The sequence below is a fragment of the Lithobates pipiens genome, unplaced genomic scaffold (assembly GCF_037356315.1).
Source record: "Lithobates pipiens isolate NorthernLeopardFrog02 unplaced genomic scaffold, aLitPip1_a1.2 Scaffold_8, whole genome shotgun sequence".
In the NCBI taxonomy this organism is placed as follows: Eukaryota; Metazoa; Chordata; class Amphibia; order Anura; family Ranidae; genus Lithobates; species Lithobates pipiens.
In genome coordinates, this window is record NW_027507903.1 from 535,827,451 (window position 1) to 535,849,114 (window position 21,664).

Sequence of the window (21,664 nt, forward strand, 5' to 3'; positions counted from 1 at the left end):
CCATACCCAACTGCACCAGACTTTGCACTCTTCAATTTTAGCAAATCAACCCCATAGTGTATTAATGCCTGCACAGTACGGTTGCTCAGCACTTATTTTAGTATGCAATTACTGCTATTAGTGGTTAAAACAGTTTGTGGCACAAGGGAAAATCCAAAAAGTTCTGAAACTTCCCCATTTGCTTTAAGATTTGGTTATGATTAGGATGTTGTAAAGTGAGGAATCACTTAAGAGGCATTAGAGACCAGGTGAAAAAAACCCTAGCAGATGTTTAAAAGGTTTCTTTTCTTTATCACCGCAGAAAACAAGAATCAACCTTACAACTTCCTCATATGAGTATCAATTGGTGTCTGCAAAAAGAAAAAGCAAAACAAAAATATGAGCTGCAGATTTTCCCATGACCCAAAAGATAAGACTGCTGGACGCTGCAGTGGGCATGGCTGCCAGTTACAATGGGTGATTCTGGTATATGTTTTACTGTGCACATAAGGGTAATTTGTGTGTACAGATTCCCAATGAAAACCCAATGGAATTAAAATATGTCGGTTTAATTGTAACAGAGGAAGGTAATTGTGTTAGGTGTAAAAATATTATAAAAGGTGAGCTTTTATAGAAGCAACCAACCACAGTAAGGCTGGCCATACACGGTGTGAATGTCGGCCAGTTCAGCAGTATCCGGCTGAGATTTGAACTATTCATGGTCAGGCTGAATGTACCAAGGTGATTGAAGAGCTTAAAGAGCCCCTGTCATTTCAGATTCATCATGGCGGCGCCTGTTAGCGGGCATCCACCCACCTGCTGCCGCCACGTCCCTCACCTTTTTGTGTCACTGCCCCATCACCAGCCGTCCCCATTAAAGTAAATGGGACTGTCGGTGAGTCAACAGCGGGTCAGAGGAGGAGCCTCTGTAGGACAGAGATGACAGTTGCTCTTTCATGCTATTCCTGTTTAATAAACAAGACCCTTGGACCAATGGAAAATGATCCCATTGCTCCACATAGCCTCTGGACTGAAATGACACTTTCTTACACATAGGTACAACAATTTCAGTCATTACTTTTCCTTCCTTTTTTATTTTTAGATTTTTGTTGTTTATTCTTCATTTTTATATTTTAGTTTTTATTTTATTCCTATTTTATATCTTATTTTATTATACTTGATCATATTATACTTATTATAGTTGATCACTCTCTAAATTACTCTTAGGAATCTAGAATTGTTAAAATGTTAAACTGTAAAATCACCCAACTGTTCATCCATGCTTAACATCTACTATTATGTTAAGAGTACAAAATATTATCAGATGAACTGCACATACTGTGTTTATCATTCTTCCAATATAAGCATTATTTGCCACATGCTGTATGATAATCTCTTGTTTGTACAAATTATCCAGAAAACAAAAATTATGGAAAACAAAAAATTATTTAAAATCGGATTTATTTAAATCAAGCCTTTTTACTAGTGGTTTAAATCGACTTGATTTAAATCAAATCCACCCTGGTGACCGGTGAGCATTGTTCTGTGAGCTCAGGACATCATTCATTCAACCCAAGCAGTAAGTACATGGGGGCAGTACTGGGGAGAAGGTGAGTATGGCACCCGGTCCCCAGCACTTCCAAAACCCGGACTTGGGCTTTTCACAAACAAAAATAAAGGGGAGTCAAAATCTCAAGAAGAATGAAGATCAAAGATTGAAAAAAGGTCGTTCCCTGTGAATATTCTGCAAGGAAGCCTGCCAGAAGGTGAGCTAAAAAAAAAAAAAAGGGAGGGTGCAAACGCCTAGTGCATTACCTTCTACACCATGAATATTTATTGAAAAGAAACGCCAAAGACATACTCACAAACATGAGAAGACAAAATGCACGTCATACACGTCAGGGAAGACAAATCTCTGCGGTTGGAAGCGTTTTGGGAGGCAAACTCCCTTCTCAGAGCTGTCATTGGTGTTGAAGGTAATGTACTAGGCTCGGCGCCCTCCTTTTTTCTTTGCGATTTAAAGTTTCCCCGCTCAAGGAGAGCAGCATTGCAAGAAACACCATAAGTATCGGAGTGAGCGCTGAGGTTTGATTGACTTTAGAAAATGAGATATGCCCAAAAAGCAGGTACAAGCACAGAGGGGCTATACTTACTCTTTTTGCCATCGATATCTGCATGTACTTTGCGGCAGAGCATCCCCTGTTTGAAGACTGGGGCCTGGGGGTCTGGTGCTGGTAGGTCCACAAAAGGATTGCTTTTTTTGCGAACAGACAAAAGATTTTCTGGTTTTGCAACAAGGACATTCGCTAGTTTCTCTTCACTCCTGTTAGGAGAATGGCACACAGGGCATAATTATAATAAAACGTCAATTGATGGCAAAACAGTAACAAATATTGTAAGGGAGAATATTAGTGGGTGAAAAAAAACAAAAAACAAAGATTGCTCAGCTTAACTTACATGGCCCATTCCAGCTTGTCTATACGGATGGAGTGATACAGACTCTACACAAAAAGGAAAGAGAATAAAGCATTCTGTGACTGCTAAAATGATATAATAAAAAGGAACAGTAACCAAAAATTAGCCGGACCACATATGATACAGTTAAACATTAGTCCTATTCTAATAGGATTATTCTTTATTTAGCCTGATTCAGAGTTTACAAATCACCTGCATGTCTTCAAATTTTCATCCTGATTTTTTAATCTGACTGCCCTACATATCTCAGTAGTTGTCATTATCCATGAATGACACTTGGACCTTAATCACAGGGGCAAAGTAGAGTGTGCACCCATGGGAGGGGCATGTTTGCCCATATAGGGATGTCCAGGTGTTCTGTGCAGGCAGCCCTATTCATGTAAATTGTGACATAGCGGCCGCACAGACACAGCCACTGCTTCCAATTTGACATCCATGCAGGTAAAGAGCACAATTCTGAATGCAGACAGTGTGCGTTTGGGTCGTGCATCCACACAGCTGTCAAATTGGGAGCAGCAGATGTGTCCGTGCAGCCACTGCGTGCCACTGACATCAATAGGACTGCCAGTATGGGGATGCAAGGAACACTGGTGCATCCCTATGCAGGCACACACACGCCTTGCATGGGTGTACTCTGTAGAACACCTGTGTGAATTGGGCCTTAAAGTAAACCAGCAGCCAGGCTATAAACATTAAACTATTTTAATACTAATATTATAAGATTTACAAAAAATATTTGCAGAAAATGAGCTTTAAAACACGCTTCACTGACCTCTGTAGCTGCAAGCACTGTGGACTAATTCCTCCTGAAACTCATAAGAAAGACTCTGAAGTCCATTTCTGAACAGCTTGCAGCACCTGCATTAAAAGGTCTACATGCTGCCAGGTGAAGCAAGCAGGGCCAGATCTAGCCTGTTTGATGTGGGGGTGCAGTAAAAAATGTCAAGGGGGCAGAAGACGTGAGGTCAGAGTGCAGTGTAAGAGTCGGTAGGGCAGTGTACAAGGGGTGAAAAGAACAGAAGACAGGGTCGGCGGTTTGTAGGGCAGTGTACAGAGGCCATTATTTTGTAGGGCAGTGGACAGGGGTCAGCAGGGCAGCGGACAGGGATCAACAGGGCAGCGGACAGGATGTCAACACGGCAGCAGACAAAGGTCAGCAGGGCGGTGTACAGGGGTCAGCAGAGAAGAGGGCAGGATCAGTGCTCGCAGGGCACTTAGCGGTTCTCCTGTTCCCCACACAGCACAGGAGAGATCGATTTCTCTCCACACGGTGTGTTAGCCGGCTATTGTAGCTGCTAATCCACATCAGATTGAGGCTGTAAGGGAAACCGATCTCAGCAATGTGCTCTAAGGGGAGGAGGAGATTTGATCAGTGGCTTTTGTGCAGTGCCAGGACAGGACAAGGTCACCTAGCGCCCAGGGTGAAGATGACCAACTCCCCAAGCATAAATTACCTTTGCAAGCCAAAATTCTCCCCAAACAAAAATGGCAAAAGTCCCCCTCCTTCCAGCACAAATCTTGCCCCCCCAGGCCCACCCCCTCCTAGCACACATCCTGTTTCCCACCAAATTCTTCCTCCTAGCACAACTCCCTTCAAATGCACAAATCCCCCCCCCCTCTCCTAACACAAATAACCTCCCCACCCCCCTCCCAGCCCTCACTCCAAATTGCACCCCCCCCCCCCCCAAATTTTGCACCTCCCAGCACCCCACCCCAGACTTCTCAATCACAGCACAGATGATTGTTCACCCCTCATCAACCCCCCCCCCCCCCACTCGAATCAAAAGTTTTGAGAAGGTTCAGGTTTAACTCTCCTGTCATAACAGCGATCCTTCATACAGCATATGACACTGGATCACTCTAACATTGAAGTACACACTGCATAATTACCCACCCCATAAAGGATTGCTGTTATGACAGAAGAGAGCGAGAGAGAGCGAGCGCACAGCCCTGCCTGAACCGCTGCCACTTCTTCCGTCCTGAGTTCACTGTTTACTTTAGTTCAGCTGCTCTCCCTGACCCATCCCTGAGTGCGGGTATAGGGAGAGAAGCTCAGCAGGCATGGGTAGAAATGTCCCAAGGGGGGCTGGCCTGGTGTGGCACGACTGAAATCTGGGGGGGCGCAACCCACCCCAGCACCCCCTAGATCCAGCCATAGAAGCAAGGGCAATTTCAGAGTCTCTGTTGTAAACCTAATGAGCATAAATTATTTCATAGTGCCTACAGCTACAGAGGTCAGTAAAATTTGTTTTAATGCTCTTTTACTGAGCGTTAAGAGTATGTAAATATAGGAATGTCCATTGCCTGTCTACAGGTTCACCTTAATGTGAGCCTGTGTTCCATGGTACACAGTACACTTGAGTAGTGGATCATGTGACCCAAGGTTCTATCCAGAAGCACTATAAAATGTCTGCTTAAGATGGATCAAATTAAAATGATTAAAGCTGAAGTGTTTCCTGTATGCCATTTATGCCTTGTACACACGGTCGGAAATTCAGACGGAAAAGGTCCGATCAGATTATATTGTCGGAAAATCCGATCATGCGTGGGCTCTATCAGACTTTTTCCATTGGAAATTCCGACGGAAAAAATCCGGATCTAACATTTTTCGACAAACAAAAATCCGATCTGACTTTTTCAGATTGTTAGTAGAGAATTCCGATCGGACAAAATGCCACGCATGCTCAAATCAAATTACGAGACCAAAGTTATTGGCTACTAGCCTCAACGTAGTCTCGTCATAACGAACGAACGCCATCACATTCTGAATGATCGGATTTTACGACAACTTTGTCAGACCGTGTGTATGCAACACCAGTTCAGGCCAAAATCCGTCCGAAAAAAATCAGACAGATTTTGTGGTTGGAATGTCCAACCGTGTGTACAAGGCATAACAGTTCACCGATTGATTTTACTTAATGCATAAATGAGTCTACTTAATCATACACACTCTGGAAAACACATTCATAAATAACATTCTTTAGTCAAAGAGTTACTATGCAGCCTACTATTTTTATCTCATTAGGGAAAGCCATAAACAGACACGAACCTTCAGGAGCTCCCGTGGAAAACTGCCACCATCATTCATGCCCTCGAGGTTAGTAATGAAATCCTGTGCTGTCATGCACTTTCCAATGTTCTGCAAGGAAGAGGTGCATTACATATTATTAATCCAGAGTACCAGGAACAACTGGCCTATCCAGTGTATGTTTTACAATTGGTGTTGCGAAGGCTCTCCTGCAGAGTGGAACTGTTTCCAATTGTGTATCAGCTCATTAACTGCCATTTAAAAGTGCTGTCATAGATGCTGAAAGTGTAACTTTACCCCTAAAACTTAACTTAAAAAATAATGATCTTTACCAAAGTTAGTGTGCTGTAATTGGTCTCCAGCATTGTTTGTGTTTCTGCTTACCCGAGGCAGCCATTTTGCTGCCCCTGAGTAGCAGTAAATCTTTAGGCTGTCAGCAGATCGGCCTCTACATTTTCATCACAGTGCCGATAAATAGAGCGCAAGCGAGAATGTGCAGAGCAGGGCGAGACTGGATTTTAAACAGTATAGGCACTTATTTTTAATGTTTTACATACAGTGCTGTGAAAAAGTATTTGCCCCTTCCTGATATGCATTATTTTTTGAATATTCAGATCATCAAATAAATATTATTACACAAAGATAACCCAAGTAAATACAAAATGCAGTTTTAAAATGATAATTTCATTTATTAAGGGAAAAATGCTGTCAGACGCTGCCTGGCCCTCTGTGAAAAAGGAATTGACCAACAACCCCCCCCCCCCCCCACCCTCCATCTTTGCTAAATCATGAATAAACTGTGATAAACCACATTTTTTGGAAAGCAGAGTTAAATTTCACTTGCCATACCCAGGCCTAAATTACTGCCAGACCTGTTGTTTCAAGAAGTTGCTTAAATAGAAGCAGTCTGATAAAGTGAAGCATGCTAAAAGATCTAAAGAAACAATACATCATGCCGCGATCTAAAGAAATTCAAGAACAGATGAGAAACAAAGTAATGTACATGTATCAGTCTGGAAAGGGTTACAAAGCGATTTCTAAGGCTTTGGGACTCCAGCGAACTATGGTGAGAGCCATTATCCACACATGGAGAAAACTGGGAACAGTGGGGAACCTTCCCAGAAGTGGCCACCCTGCCAAAATGACTCCAAAAGCACAACGACAACTCATCTAGGAGGTCATAAAAGAACCCAGAACATGATCTAAAGAAGTGCAGACCTCAAGTGCCTCAAGTAAGATCAGTGTTCATGATTCAACAATAACAAAGAGACTGAGCAAAAATGGCATCCATGGGAGATCTCCAAGGCCAAAGCCACCGATGACCAGAAAGAACACAAAGGCTTGTCTCACATTTGCCCAAAAACATCTTGATTATCCCCAAGACTTTTGTGCAAATATTCTGTGGACTGAAGAGACAAGAGCTGAACTTTTTGGAAGGTGTGCGTCCTGTTACATCTGTCATAAAATTAACATAGCATTTCATAAAAAGAACATCATACCAACAGTCATAGTGGTGGTAGTGTGATGGTCTAGGGCTGCTTTGCAGCTTCAGGACCTGGGTGACTATCCATAATTGATGGAACTATGAATCCTGAAGGAGATGGTCCGGCTATCAGGTAGCGACTCAAGAGCACTTGGGTTATGCAGCAGGACAATGATCCAACAGACACACCAGCAAGTCCAGCTCTCAATGGCTCACAAATAAACCAAACCAAAGTAACCCCTTGGTGCTGACCCCGTCGGCCCTTTATGGGGTTTGGAATGCTGGGTGGGGCTTGAAACCATGTGTCTGCCGTGACTAGTAGTCATGGTGGTCACATGATTGGAAAACACCTGATCGCAAGTAGAGATCAGGAGCTTTTCATAAGCTGCTGGCCACAGTGCTGGGAGCATGCTCTTGGCACAGCTCTATGGGCACTATTGCATGCAAATATGCGGCTGCTCAGCCCAAGGTCTGGCTGCCGAGAGGCTTCATATTTGCGTGTGCTCGATGCCAAGGTATTAACATTTTGGAGTGGTCAAAGTTCGGACTTGTGACATGACCCAGCCATTCATGCTGGGAAACCCTCAAATGTGGCTGAATTACAAGTCTGGAAAAAAGAATGAACCAAAATTCCTCAACAGCAATGTGAAACTCATTGCGAGTTATCGCAAACGCTTCATAGCAGTTGTGGTCACCAAGGGTGGCACAACCAGTTATTAGTTACAACAAATGCCTTTTATGAGGACAATAATAATTACCTTTGTGGCAATCAAAAATCTTCAACACTATAAAGGGTGCGTTTCCCTACGCACCAAACACCACTGGTATAAAACATAACCTTTATTAAGGACTTTTTTAATAAATTGTATATAAAACAACTGTGTGTTTTTTACTTCAAGGGAGAGTTAGATTGAACAACCTGACTCTTCCATGACGTCAAAACACACACACACACACAGTTGTTTATATACAATCTATTAAAAAATCCTTAATGGAGGTTATGTTTTATACCAGTGGTGTTTGGTGCGTAGAGAAACGCACCCTCGCTAGTGCTGAAAAACAACCGGTAGGTTTAGGGGGCAATTACTTTTTCACATAGGGCTAGGCAGGTTTGGACAGCAGGAGGGGCTGAGAGGACAGCACAGCGGTCACAGGACCTCCCGGATGCCGTCAAAGGGGGATCCCGGCCCCTCCCACCGTAGCCCTTAGATTGGGGGTAGGAGAGCTGTGGGAGGTCACGTGACCGCACACAGGCAATGTGAAATAAGGTATTTATTGGCATAATTTTAAACATAACAGTTACACTGTGTAGTATACCTTGGTATAACAGAGAGACTGGCAGTAATCCTACTCTGACTTTACTAACACGTTAGGAATGTGTGACATGGAATGAACTAGTGTATTAACTGGTAGGGTCACTTTGCTAATACAATATATTTTTCTAGTATTTGGCAGGAATAGCTACAATTATTTGACAAGGCCAAAGCAAACGTAGTCGGTGCCAGTTAAATGGTTGCAACAAAAAAAAAAAGTATGTCAATCAAGTTCAACTTAACAGAAGTTCTTTAAAATAATAATGAAAAAAAACGTACTTGCCCGTGCAGGTCTGAATTAAGCAGCATGAGGGCGCAGGTAAGAGTGTGAACCGAATCTGAAAGAGAACACAAGTTGTTCATTCACTGATTTCAACTTTCAACCGCTGCATACTAATATGGGCAGATCTTCTGTCTCTCACCAGCAGAACTGTACTCCTTGGGGTTGCAGCTATGGAAGCGTTTGGAGAAATGGTACAGCACTCGCTCTCGTTCCTGAGTCTCCCCAGTCAATACCAGCTCATGCAGAAGACTTCTGAAATGTTACAAAGAGCAATCGAAATGAAGAAGCCCCCTGTTTAGAACGTTTGGAGACCCCTGATATAAGACAGAAGTCCTTGTGCTACTTTTGAATCTTCCCCTTTCCCCACCAAGTATTCGTAATTCTTTCTGGAATCTAAAACCTATTAAGATATTTAAAGTGGAAGTAAACCATTTCTGTAAACTTGTACCTACAGGTAAGCCTATAATAAGACCTACCTGTAGGTACTATGAATATATCCTAAACCTGCACTGTTTAGGAGATATTCACACTTCATTCAGTCAGTGATGTCAGCTGCGTATGCACTCTGAAGGGACAGTATATCCATGCTGTCCCTTCAGAGCTCCGTGCTGCACTCCGGGACTCCTGGACAGGAGTGGCATCATCACGGCACGGCCAGACGGCCGGAGGACGCAAGCCCGGAAGGAACACAGGGTGAAGATGGAAGCATTGGTCAGAGCTGACAGCGTGGCGCTGCAGAGCTTCATTCTAAGATAAGTATTTAATAATGTACTAGTATGCGATGCATTCTAGCACATTATGACTTTACTTTGCAGGGTTTAAAAACATTTTTACATTTGTGTGGTTTACTACCTCTTTAGGGGACAAGGCATAGTACTACAGCACTGCAAAGCCTTAGTACCAACCAGCAGTGTTCCAATTTATGTAAAAAAATTAAAATATATTAATTCATTTATACACACATGCAAATGCTGTAAGCTAGGCCACAGGTTCTCAGCTACTGGTACATGTACCCCAAATGGTTGACTTCAGGAGTACTATAAATTATACAATAAAATCAGTTATTTAAAAAAAAAAAATAAGGAACTATTTAAAAAAATAAAAACAAACAAAAACACAAAGATAAAAAGGAGTATATGGCGACTACATGAGAGATCACTTGGTATACAATGCTTTAAAAAAAAAAAAAGTATAAAGCTTAAAGGAGACAATGTCACTTTTTGCCATGAAAAGCAAAGTGACCATATCGGCACGTGGTCCTTGCCATCAGGCATGTATACTTTTACCCAGCTCTGCACCCTCGCCACCACCCTGCTGCAGGGAGGTGACACCATGGCACCCCCCCATGACAGTGTTTTTGACCGAGCACAGTCACACAGGGGAGATCACATGCTCCCTTTTACAAATTAGCCCCCCATCCATTAGCAAGAGCTAGGCAAGTGGTTGGGGAGGGGGGGCAGTAGCCCCCCCATAATATTGTACATATTTTTTTTGGGGGGGGGGGGCAATTTACAGACACTGTTATAAGTCTTAAGGAAAGTTGAGAAAATTTGGCCTCACCCATCCGAACCCCAACAGTTTTTAAGTAACTCCACCTTTCATTTCCCCTGGATTTTATGCTATATATCATTACATCACGTACCTGAGGGCTTCATCCAGGGTCTTCCCTTTAAAGTCAAAGAGAGAAAGGTACTCCTCAGCCACCATGGCACTAAAATCATTGCTACAAAAGACGTCAAGCAAAATAAATAATCAATATAAAAAAAAAACAACAAAAACAAACAGTAGGCATGTTCAAGATCAAAACGTCTAAACTCTGATTGGGCGGGGCAAAACATGATGGGGGCGTGGCCTGGATAAATCATGCTGAGGCTGCTTTTACCTGCTAACTACTCAGGTCTGGCGATGTGTGTGGTGGCTGGGCTATTTCTTTTTATTTCTACAGTGTCTAAACTCCACTTGTTACATAACCCATGGCAATCCACTGCCACTAACTGCAGATATATAGGAAATCTGGAACTCATTCTTAAAGTGGGGTGCCCCCTAAAAAAAAAAAAAAAAAAAATTTTTTTAAGTCAGCAGCTAAAAATACTGCAGCTGCTGACTTTTAATAATTGGACACTTACTTGTCCCAGGGTCCAGCGATGCGGGGGAACGAAGCCCCCCTTCGTTCCCCGCTCTGCTCGCTGCACCGTCATTCTTACTGTGGGCACCCAGCTGTGGCTTCACAGCCAGGCACCCACTGCGCATGCGCGAGTGGCGCTGTGATATGCCGCACAGTCATCTGGGACACGTGACAGGTCCCAGATGACTGTGCGGCGCGAGGGGAAGTGATGTCACCAATGAAGAAGGCAGACTACGAGGGATCCCTTAGCAACAGGCATTTAGAGGTGAGTAAAAAAAATTTTTTATAATTATTTTTTTTTTTTAAAGAATTTTAAATTACTTTTTATTTTTTGGTGGCAACACCACTTTAAGGTGGCTGTAAACCCTCCCATATACCCATTGAAGTGACTGGCCTCATGTGATACACAGAGATGACACAAATCATCTAACATAAATTGTACCTGTTTATTTGCGGTCTTCTTGTCTATACATCTGTTCAAAGTGCAGAATTTATAAAGCTTGTCTGAGTTGTCAAAAAAAAAGGGGGTGGAGAGCCGAAGTCACAGATTACAGAGCTCAGTGAGGAGAGCTCTGGGAGCAGATTGAAGGGAAGGGACACCCCTCTTCACAGCACACAAACAGAGCTGAGATCCCTTCCCCATCACCATTTTTCTATTAATATCAGAAAAACTTGTCATAAATAATTCATGCTGACGCAGCAGACAAAAATGACACTTGGTGATCTGGATTGAGACAAGTACACACTGTAGAGGATACACTTTGTTCATATTTCATGTCTGAGGTTTACAACCAGACCAGTAAGTTGTTGGTTTTGAATGGTATAAAGGTGAGTATAGACAGCTGGGAATTTATATTTCTTGGTGTCTAGTAAATCACTACAACACTTATATCTACTACGGCTCATCGACAAATTCTATAAACAAGAGTGACTGATCAAGTCAACTTGGAAATAAGTTCTAGCGTTTTTTTTCTATGCGATAACCATAACCTCAAACTCTAATGCTGGCCATACACGCAAAGAATTTTGTATGACACTGGTTGTTTTCTGAAAGATCATTAGACTATCATGCCGTTAGTGGACCCAACTTTACCAACGATTTCGACAGTGGGCGCGGCTAATGACATGGGATCCGAAGCAAAAACTTTTACCATTTCAACTAGTGTATATTATAATCGAAATAATAAGAATATGCCGTCTTGTATCATTTATGTTTTTATTGTTATCCAAACGTAACGGCAATCATGGAAACAAGTTTATTCTGTCAGTTAGTGGGCAATTCGCTTTCGACCGGCGAATAATCGTTCAATCTGCAAACGGTCGAAAATCTCTGCGTGTATGCCCAGCATTAGTGGAGCTTTTACCATCTTTACCATCTCATTGAAATACAAAAAATGCAAATGATCAAAAAACGACGCTTGAAATAAACATCTTTACTAGCCATTGTCTGGTTGTTTCTGGCCTCTCATAGGTTTTCAACTCTGTATGCTGGAAAACCAGAATACAAGCATTGGTTTAACCACATTTTCACAGGAACCTTCATTGGCTAAATATATTGTGTTTTTTTATTATGCTTCTAATTAGGAAGTAAAGCATTAAGAAAAAGTTATTATACTTAATGAAATTGTGCAGAGCTCAACACAGTCAAACTTTAGGAAATATCGGTAATCTTAAAAGAAATCAACTTGGTCCTCGGTCAGTGCTCTGTGTATAAGATGCATACATTCAGAATCCACAATTAAACAAAAAGGAAAAGTGGAGTTCCATAGGTGACAGAAGTCAGCGCACCCAATGTCTAAAACTGCTCTTTACTTACAATTTCAGTATAAAGATGATAGACGAAATATTCTGTGTTTAACAGCGTTACACGCTGGGCAATCTTGTCCAATGTACTACCAGCACATATACAGGGCAATCTGCTTTGTGTTCTATTGGCTTGGTTCAGATCACTGAGCTGCTGAAAAAAAAGTAGGGCGCGCTGTATTTTTTTTTGGGCAAGATGTTATGTAGTACGCCGTATTTGCACCCGCTGCGGTGAATAAAGATGAAGTGTTGCTTTGTGACATTTCAATAAAGTTAAAAATAAATAATAAAAAAAAAACGTAAAATGTATGATGCATCAGCACCTCTCCTTTCACAACGCACGACTGAGGCTTCATTATAAACGCGCCTACTGGTGTGAACAAGCCCTAAAATTTAATAACGACTTAAATAGTTATAAGCAGTGGCGGCCCGTCCATAGGGGGCACACTGGCAGCATTTGATGGCCCAGTGGCAGCGCTTGATGGGCACAGTGGCTGCGTTTCATGGGCACAGTGGCTGCGTTTCATGGGCACAGTGGCTGCGTTTCATGGGCACAGTGGCTGCGTTTCATGGGCACAGTGGCTGCGTTTCATGGGCACAGTGGCTGCGTTTCATGGGCACAGTGGCTGCAATTGATGTTTTTCTTTTCAAAATGTTTTCAGTTCGTTTGTTCCCCCCTCCCCAAAAATTCGAGCGCCACCTGCCAGTGGTTATAAGTAAGCACCCTAAAGTAGAACTACAGTTAAAACCTTTTTTTTTTTCATTTGGATAGAGAATAGGTTATAACCCCGTCAGTTTATTTGCCATTCTTGTCCCATTGGGGACATAGTGTCCCATAGTGAGATTAAGCCATCAAGCGAATCTCTTGCATCCCCGGGTCACCAAAACTAGTGTTCTCATTGGAAGATTTCCCCTCTATTACTATTCTGGGGACAACCCAAACATTGGGATTTTCACTATCACAAGACAAATAGAGATGGTGAATGAAATCATCTGGTATCATCAACTGTATGCTGGATATATTCTTGCCTTTTGTCATCAGGCTTTGAATGTATGCTGTCTTCCCATAGAGAAGGATGCATTTTCTTCCTGTTTTATCTGACACCTGTCACCTAGACAAGAAGTGATGGGAAATCTCTCTCATCACTATTACCTGTTATATAGGGGTTCTGAAAATATTGCTCCTTTTTAATTGATAAAATGCTGATGACAAGTTGGTGCTCTGGTAATGGGCTCTTTATGTTGGACTGTATTAAGATGGTGCCAGCTGTCATTGTCACTTCAGCACCCCTCCATCCTGAATCATTAGAGTGCATTGAGTGTGCCAGGTTCAGTGTTACATCTGTTTATAGTGTTACTAAACTCAGGACCCTGCATTCACTTTATCTGGTCTCCCACAGTACAAAGAACATGGAAATACATAGTTTTAGTAAATAGAAACTACTAAATACCTTTTCTTAGCAGCAGTATATAGCCGTCTTGTGACTTCTATCAGTGTCTGGTTAAAGCTTGTAGGAGTTTTTATTTTCCCCTGATTGTCCTTTGAGGTTGCAGGATCCCTGACCCTCTGTTTGGACAGTGCTGATTGGCCCTGTGCCATTCATATACACTCTCCAAGAAAATAAAAAACCTCTCTAGCAATACACACCAAACTGAGAACATGCAGCTTGCCCCCAAGGCTTTGTTTTATAGCAGATGGATTGGGGACAGTGGAAGACGGGGAGGATCAGAGAGGACATGATCATGCCTTTTTACACAATGCAGAGGATTAACCCCTTAGGCTCCAGAGTGAGTATAACCAGCATGCTTTACTACACATAAAGACTGATTTTACCGTTGTGGCTTTAGTAACACTTTAAAAAGGGAACACAGACGACAATACAAATCTCACAGATCCTTCCTCACTCTACTACCAAATAATGTGCTTTTACTGTTGTCTGTTTAGCTATTGAAGGGATTTCCTTCACTTCCTAATATGCCTTCATGTTCCTAATATGTGCCTGCTGTACCATGTACTTGTATGAGAAAGTATTCTGTTCTGTTTGCATTTCTTTCTTTGTGTGAAACTGTAAACTGGCCACACTAGGCACAAGAGCACATCCATCTCAGGGTGGTCAGTTTTCTGGCTGTGCTGGGAGAACAGTCCACCTGTCCTCTAATGGCCAAGACTTGTGCTGACACATCCTTCTTTGCTGGGTAAATCAGTGTATTGCCATTTCTCCTGCTGCCACGTCTTCCCCCAGCTTGTTCAACCCAACCTCTTATGTAAGTGAGAACAGAGGTTATGTGATGACTTGAAAAAAGTCAAAAAAATTTCTTTATATGATGTAGAAGATATAAACACACGTGCTGCCTTGCATTTCTGGTTTAAATTGAAAGGGTTGTTTTACAAAAACACCCAAAGAGAGGAGACATGTCCCATATGGGTCTGACCTGCTATGCATTGTTTCTCTGAAACAATGGGTGTTTTCAGAAAAATAATGCATAGTGGGTCAGACCCATGTGGGACATGTCTCCTCTCTTTGGGTGCGTTCAGAGAAACAATGCATAGCGGGTCAGACCCATATGGGACAAAGAGAGGAGAGATGCCCATATGGGTCTGACCCGCTATGCATTGTTTCTCTGAACGCACCCAAAGAGAGGAGACATGTCCCATATGGGTCTGACCCGCTATGCATTGTTTCTCTGAACGCACCCAAAGAGAGGAGACATGTCCCATATGGGTCTGACCCGCTATGCATTGTTTCTCTGAACGTACCCAAAGAGAGGAGACATGTCCCACATGGGTCTGACCTGCTATGCATTGTTTTTCTGAAAACACCCAAAGGGAGGAGACATGTCCCATATGGGTCTGACCCGCTATGCATGGTTTCTCTGAACGCACCCAAAGAGAGGAGACATGTCCCATATGGGTCTGACCCGCTATGCATTGTTTCTCTGAACGCACCCAAAGAGAGGAGACATGTCCCATATGGGTCTGACCCGCTATGCATTGTTTCTCTGAACGCACCCAAAGAGAGGAGACATGTCCCATATGGGTCTGACCCGCTATGCATTGTTTCTCTGAACGCACCCAAAGAGAGGAGACATGTCCCATATGGGTCTGAACCGCTATGCATTGTTTCTCTGAACGCACCCAAAGAGAGGAGACATGTCCCATATGGGTCTGACCCGCTATGCATTGTTTCTCTGAACGCACCCAAAGAGAGGAGACATGTCCCATATTGGTCTGACCCGCTATGCATTGTTTCTCTGAACGCACCCAAAGAGAGGAGACATGTCCCATATGGGTCTGACCCGCTATGCATTGTTTCTCTGAACGCACCCAAAGAGAGGAGACATGTCCCATATGGGTCTGACCCGCTATGCATTGTTTCTCTGAACGTACCCAAAGAGAGGAGACATGTCCCATATGGGTCTGACCCGCTATGCATTGTTTCTCTGAACGTACCCAAAGAGAGGAGACATGTCCCATATGGGTCTGACCCGCTATGCATTGTTTCTCTGAACGCACCCAAAGAGAGGAGACATGTCCCATATGGGTCTGACCCGCTATGCATTGTTTCTCTGAACGTACCCAAAGAGAGGAGACATGTCCCACATGGGTCTGACCTGCCATGCATTGTTTTTCTGAAAACACCCAAAGGGAGGAGACATGTCCCATATGGGTCTGACCCGCTATGCAATGTTTCTCTGAACGCACCCAAAGAGAGGAGACATGTCCCATATGGATCTGACCCGCTATGCATTGTTTCTCTGAACGTACCCAAGGAGAGGAGACATGTCCCACATGGGTCTGACCTGCTATGCATTGTTTTTCTGAAAACACCCAAAGGGAGGAGACATGTCCCATATGGGTCTGACCCGCTATGCATTGTTTCTCTGAACGCACCCAAAGAGAGGAGACATGTCCCATATGGGTCTGACCCGCTATGCATTGTTTCTCTGAACGCACCCAAAGAGAGGAGACATGTCTCCCATATGGGTCTGACCCGCTATGCATTGTTTCTCTGAACGCACCCAAAGAGAGGAGACATGTCCCATATGGGTCTGACCCGCTATGCATTGTTTCTCTGAACGCACCAAAAGAGAGGAGACATGCCCATATGGGTCTGGCCTGCTATGCATTGTTTCTCTGAACGCACCAAAAGAGAGGAGACATGTCCCATATGGGTCTGGCCTGCTATGCATTGTTTCTCTGAACGCACCCAAAGAGAGGAGACATGTCCCATATGGGTCTGGCCTGCTATGCATTGTTTCTCTGAACGCACCATGCCCTACTAGAGATGTATATACATTGCAGGCAAAGCAGGTCATATGCAGCCTTTTGCACCTGCCCACATCCCTTTAAGCCATGCTGCATATAAATGTAAAAGCCGGTGTTTGACAAAAATGCCCGTGTACACAAGTCATAATGCTGAGAAAGATATATAGGACAATATGGTAGAAATGTACCTTTTGGGGACTGAATACTTACTTTTTCTGAATATAAGGAGCAACCTGAGATCTGTCAAAGCCATCCAGGTGGAAGAGCTTCACTGCCAAACACCGAGCCGCCTCCACATCCTGAGCATTGGCCACGGCTTCCACATAGGTCACCTCCTCAGATCTGCCGAGAGAAAATCAGGAACAATGCAAAAAATAACACGTCTGGTTTGGTGGTGTCCCAGCTTTGACCAGGGTTCTTCATTGATTCTCTTTCCTTCTCAATGTAGTTGTAAGGTTTCACCATGTCCCACTGGTCAAAGCAGGAGAATTTAGAGCAAAATGATCACTTTTTGGCTGAATAGATTAGTTTCCAACTTTTAAGAACTCTGCTTCTACTAGCCACATGTGTTTTCTGTTTCTTGTCTGTCTTCATAGCACTACCTCCTAGTGTTTTTTTTAAACTCTTGCAGTTTTGTAAGTGAAGTTGTCACAATATTTATAATCGCATTCTGAATTATTATATTTTGCGTAAATTGTGAAATCAATACTTTTTGGAATTAACCCTCACTAAGACCCTCTATTGCCAAAGTAGCCTTACCTGGGTCTCACTCTGTATGTTCTACTAGCCACATGCCTACTGAGCTATGCAGCCTCACGGTGATCCTATGGAGGTCTATATGGGTCTATGACAAGCCTTGACCTACTTTTATCTTGTGAGTGCATTTTTATTGTCTTTTATGCTTTTTAATACATTTCTACACCTAGATGGAGGCAGCCTCTCGTGTTTGTTTTTTATATGTGCATTAGGATCTCAAGACCTAATCTGAGAGGAGCCACATCCATTTTACCTGGAGTTCTCTACTACTCTCCTAGCCCTCTTATGTGTCCTGTTTAATGATGGTTGGGTTCCAGTCAGTGCATTGGTCAAAGTAAAAGAATTTAGAGCAAATTGATTCCTTTTTGGCTGAAAAGATTCGTTTCTAACTTTCAGGACACCTCAAGTCTTTACATGACCTAGACTCAGGTGCTTATCCCTCTGCTATCTCCTCCTATCATTATGCTCCATGTCAGCACATGTGCATGCTACAGAGCTAAACTGGCATTTAGTACTAACACTATTTGAATTTAAAAATTAAATGAAATGATTACTGTTGGTGGTTGTTATATTTGTCTGGAATTTAGGTCATAGGACCATTTCACATTTTCCATTAAGTCACAAAACAATATATCTACGCCTCTGATGCTACATCATTAATTTATCACTTCCTCACAGAAGATAGGGTGACAAATCTTTTTGTACATTCCAATAAACATGTTGAATAATTACACTTTGCCATATCAGTTATATGCACTACTCCAATGTTATATAGCTTACCCAGATGTCTCTAAATCTGTGGACACGTCATCTAAATGCTCTATGACAATCACTGGAGTATCTTGCTGCTGTTTAGAATCGAATGCCTCGCTTGCAGTCTCTGATGGTATTACTTTACTTCCATGCTCCTTGCCCTGACAACCCTGGCACACAGTATGTGTGCCTTCACCCTGGCATAGGTCAAGCAGGATCTCTTCTCTGGGCAGATCCTGAGGTGGTGGAGCGCTTTCACCCTTGTTAAGAAGGATCTCTTCTTTGGGCAGCTCCCGAGGTGGTGGAGTGCCTTCACCCTGGCAAATGTCAATCAGGATCTTTTCTCTGGGCAACTCCTGAAGTGGTGGAGTGCCTTTAGCCTGGCATAGGTCAAGCAAGATCTCCTCTCTGGGCTCCTCCTGAGGTGGTGCAGTGTTTTGATCCTTGCTTTGGTTAAGCAGGATCTCTTCTTTGGGCAACTCCTGAGGTGGTGGAATATGAACTTTACCTTGGAATAGGTCAAGCAGGTTCTCATCTCTGGGCAACTCCTGAGGTGGTAGAGTGCCTTTACCCTCCCATAAGTCAAGCAGGATCTCTTCTCTTGGCCCCTCCACAGGTGACTGAGTGCCTTTACCCTTGCATGGGTGAAAGAGGATGTCTTCTCTGGGCTTCTCCCTAGGTGGAAAGGTGGATTTCTTGTTACAAGAAGTTGGCAGAGCTGGAAGTTGGTGCTCAGATTCTTCATCTGGTATTAAATATTTTGTCCAGTAGCTTGACTCAGAAAACAGCAAACCCGCTTCTTGTACAAGTGCTTCTTTGCAAGGAGCTACCAAAAAGACAAAGACGGGTTATGTTAAAATGCGACTAAGGGGAATGTTCAGCACATTACAAATAAGCAAATAATATTAATAAGCAAATATATTATATCTGGCTGCAATACTCCCCTTAAATCTGGAGCTGTGCCATGAATACCCCCTTCTTTACCACATGGTATTCTCGCACCTGGAAGACTGAGAAAATGCGCAGTTCAGGGTGTCATGGCTCAGCCCAATAAGCAGGGCACTGTGCATTAACAGTGAATTGGGGCAGCGAGAGGTGCTGGTGTCATCAGATCAGCATCACTCTCTGTATTAACCAGGATGCCAACTATCAGAAGAAGACTGAAGAGGAAGAGGACTGTGTGTCAGCAGGTAACTGGCCAGAAGACATTATAGAAAGGTGAGTTATAGATAAATAAAACAATATACAAGCTGAAATAGCTTTGGAGGTGAAGATGTGTGGGGAGGGAAGGGTGGCTATGGAGCCTGCAGTTAGGCTTTAACATGTACCATAACATGTACCACAACATGTACCACAACATGTACCACAACATGTACCACAACATGTACCACAACATGTACCACAACATGTACCACAACATGTACCACAACACGTACCACAACACGTACCATAACACGTACCATAACACGTACCATAACACGTACCATAACACGTACCATAACATGTACCAACACTCAATAACAATGTGTCCCATAGTAAGCACCAAATGTCAGATAGGATCTCAAAAACTGTTCTTGCAAATTTTTAAAATGCGTGCTGTTACACATTGTCAAGTATGCAAACAACACATTTTCTTGATGTAATGGTTTTAGTTTTAACATAAAGAATACAAATATAGTTGAAAATGACTGATGTGCAAAAAAAAAAACAACAGAACAGCACACAAAACTGTGACGGAGGATTTGCCCGTTACTCTTTATATATACAATTATGCTCATAAGTTTACATACCCTGGCAGAGTTTATGATTTCTTGGCCATTTATCAGAGAATATGAATGATAAACACAAAATATTTTACACACACACACACACACACACACACACACACACAGTATTACCTTGCAAGAAAGTCTAGTCTGGGATTTTATTCTATGGGGCTGAACTGTTCAGCAATGTGAGTTTCACAAAGAAAAATTGATTTTATTTTTTTAAACTTACTGCAGTTTTCTGCTGTATACCTCATGCGTCTTACCGCAGTAAAACATCACGTGAAACCTTACTAAGTAAAGAGCACTTTTACATATTTTTTTTTTTCATGAACAAGTAAAGACGACAGAAACCTTCACCGGATAAACATTTAAGGTTCCGTACAATAAGCTCTACAAATGCCTTAAAGGGGATGTATAGGTTCGATTTAATTTTACATTTTTTAAAAAACAAACATGTTATACTTACCTCCACTGTGCAGTTCGTTTAGCACAGAGTGGCCCCCGATCCTGCCATTCTGGAGTCCCACGGCGGCTGTCTTGGCTCCTCCCCGCTAAAACAAACCCCCCTCTGGGAAGCTCTTTCCCGAGAGGGTTAGCTTGCGGGTGCGCTCCTGTGTCATACAGTTGGCGTCCATAGACGGCAAGTGTATGACTTGGTCCCCCCGGCGGCCACGTCACTGGATGTGATTGACAGCATGCAAGCCAATGGCTGTGCTGCTATTAATCTATCCAATCAACAGCCAGACTCAGAGGAGAAGAGTACGCTGGGGTATGTGCACAGCAGGTGAACGGGCCCGGGTAAGTAACACGGGGGGCAGCTCTGTGGCCCATGACAGCGAGGTGTTTTTTCACCTTAATAGGATGCATTAAGGTGAAAAAACGTGAACCTTTACAACCCCTTTAATCACTTTTCGATCCAAGGCACATTTTACATTTTTTTGCTAGAAAATTACTTAAAGAAAACCCTAAACAATTATAATCTTTCTGAAAGCAAAGGCCCTGGAGAATAAAATGGTGGCTGCATTTTTTTTCCTTGTACAACTATTTATCACATGCATATCTACAGGAAAAAAGAAACTAAAACGAATTTTAACACACAAAAAGCAATATAATACCCAATTTTTGGTAAAATATAAAAGATAGGGTTACGTTGAGTAAGTAAGGTATAAAGCATGTTAGGCCTTACAATTGTGCACACCAATGAAATTGTGAAAAACGATGGTACCCAAAATTATCCATAGTCGATGCTTTAAAAGCCATCACATGTTACCATTTTAAAGTTAAACATGAATTATGACCCTAGAATGTGCAGTTATAGCTTATTGCACGCTTGCAAACTACTACTTGTATTTGTATTTGGGTGTGTACGCAGGCCACATGTTTATCAACTACATTGCTCAGCGCTGAAAGAGATACAAAGAAATATTGTATCTGTTCATTTACAGATCAAAAGGATGAACTTCAGTCAGCAAACAAAGTCAGTTTAACCACTTAAAAATTAAGCCTTTTCAGACCCTTGTTGCGTACAAGTTAAAGGAGTTGTAAAGGCATAAGGTTTTTTTTTAATCTTAATGCATTAAGATAAAAAAAACTAGACGTACACTGCTAGTTTTCAGGAGGAATTTCAGGC

At 42.6% G+C, this 21,664-nt stretch overlaps 1 protein-coding gene across 5 annotated transcripts in view; it reads right to left on the reverse strand.

Moving 5' to 3' along the window:
- Positions 1-21,664, reverse strand: part of PSD4 (pleckstrin and Sec7 domain containing 4) — a 135,197-nt gene that overhangs the window by 24,911 nt on the left and 88,622 nt on the right. For all 5 annotated transcript variants that reach the window (XM_077469586.1, XM_077469585.1, XM_077469588.1 and 2 more), the window contains exons 4-11: positions 18,293-19,091; positions 16,967-17,098; positions 10,204-10,284; positions 8,701-8,813; positions 8,558-8,616; positions 5,504-5,593; positions 2,437-2,480; positions 2,133-2,302 (exon numbers count right to left, since the gene is read on the reverse strand). In XM_077469586.1, coding sequence (XP_077325712.1) covers positions 2,133-2,302; positions 2,437-2,480; positions 5,504-5,593; positions 8,558-8,616; positions 8,701-8,813; positions 10,204-10,284; positions 16,967-17,098; positions 18,293-19,091 — 1,488 coding nt within the window. The remainder of the gene's footprint in view (positions 1-2,132; positions 2,303-2,436; positions 2,481-5,503; positions 5,594-8,557; positions 8,617-8,700; positions 8,814-10,203; positions 10,285-16,966; positions 17,099-18,292; positions 19,092-21,664) is intronic.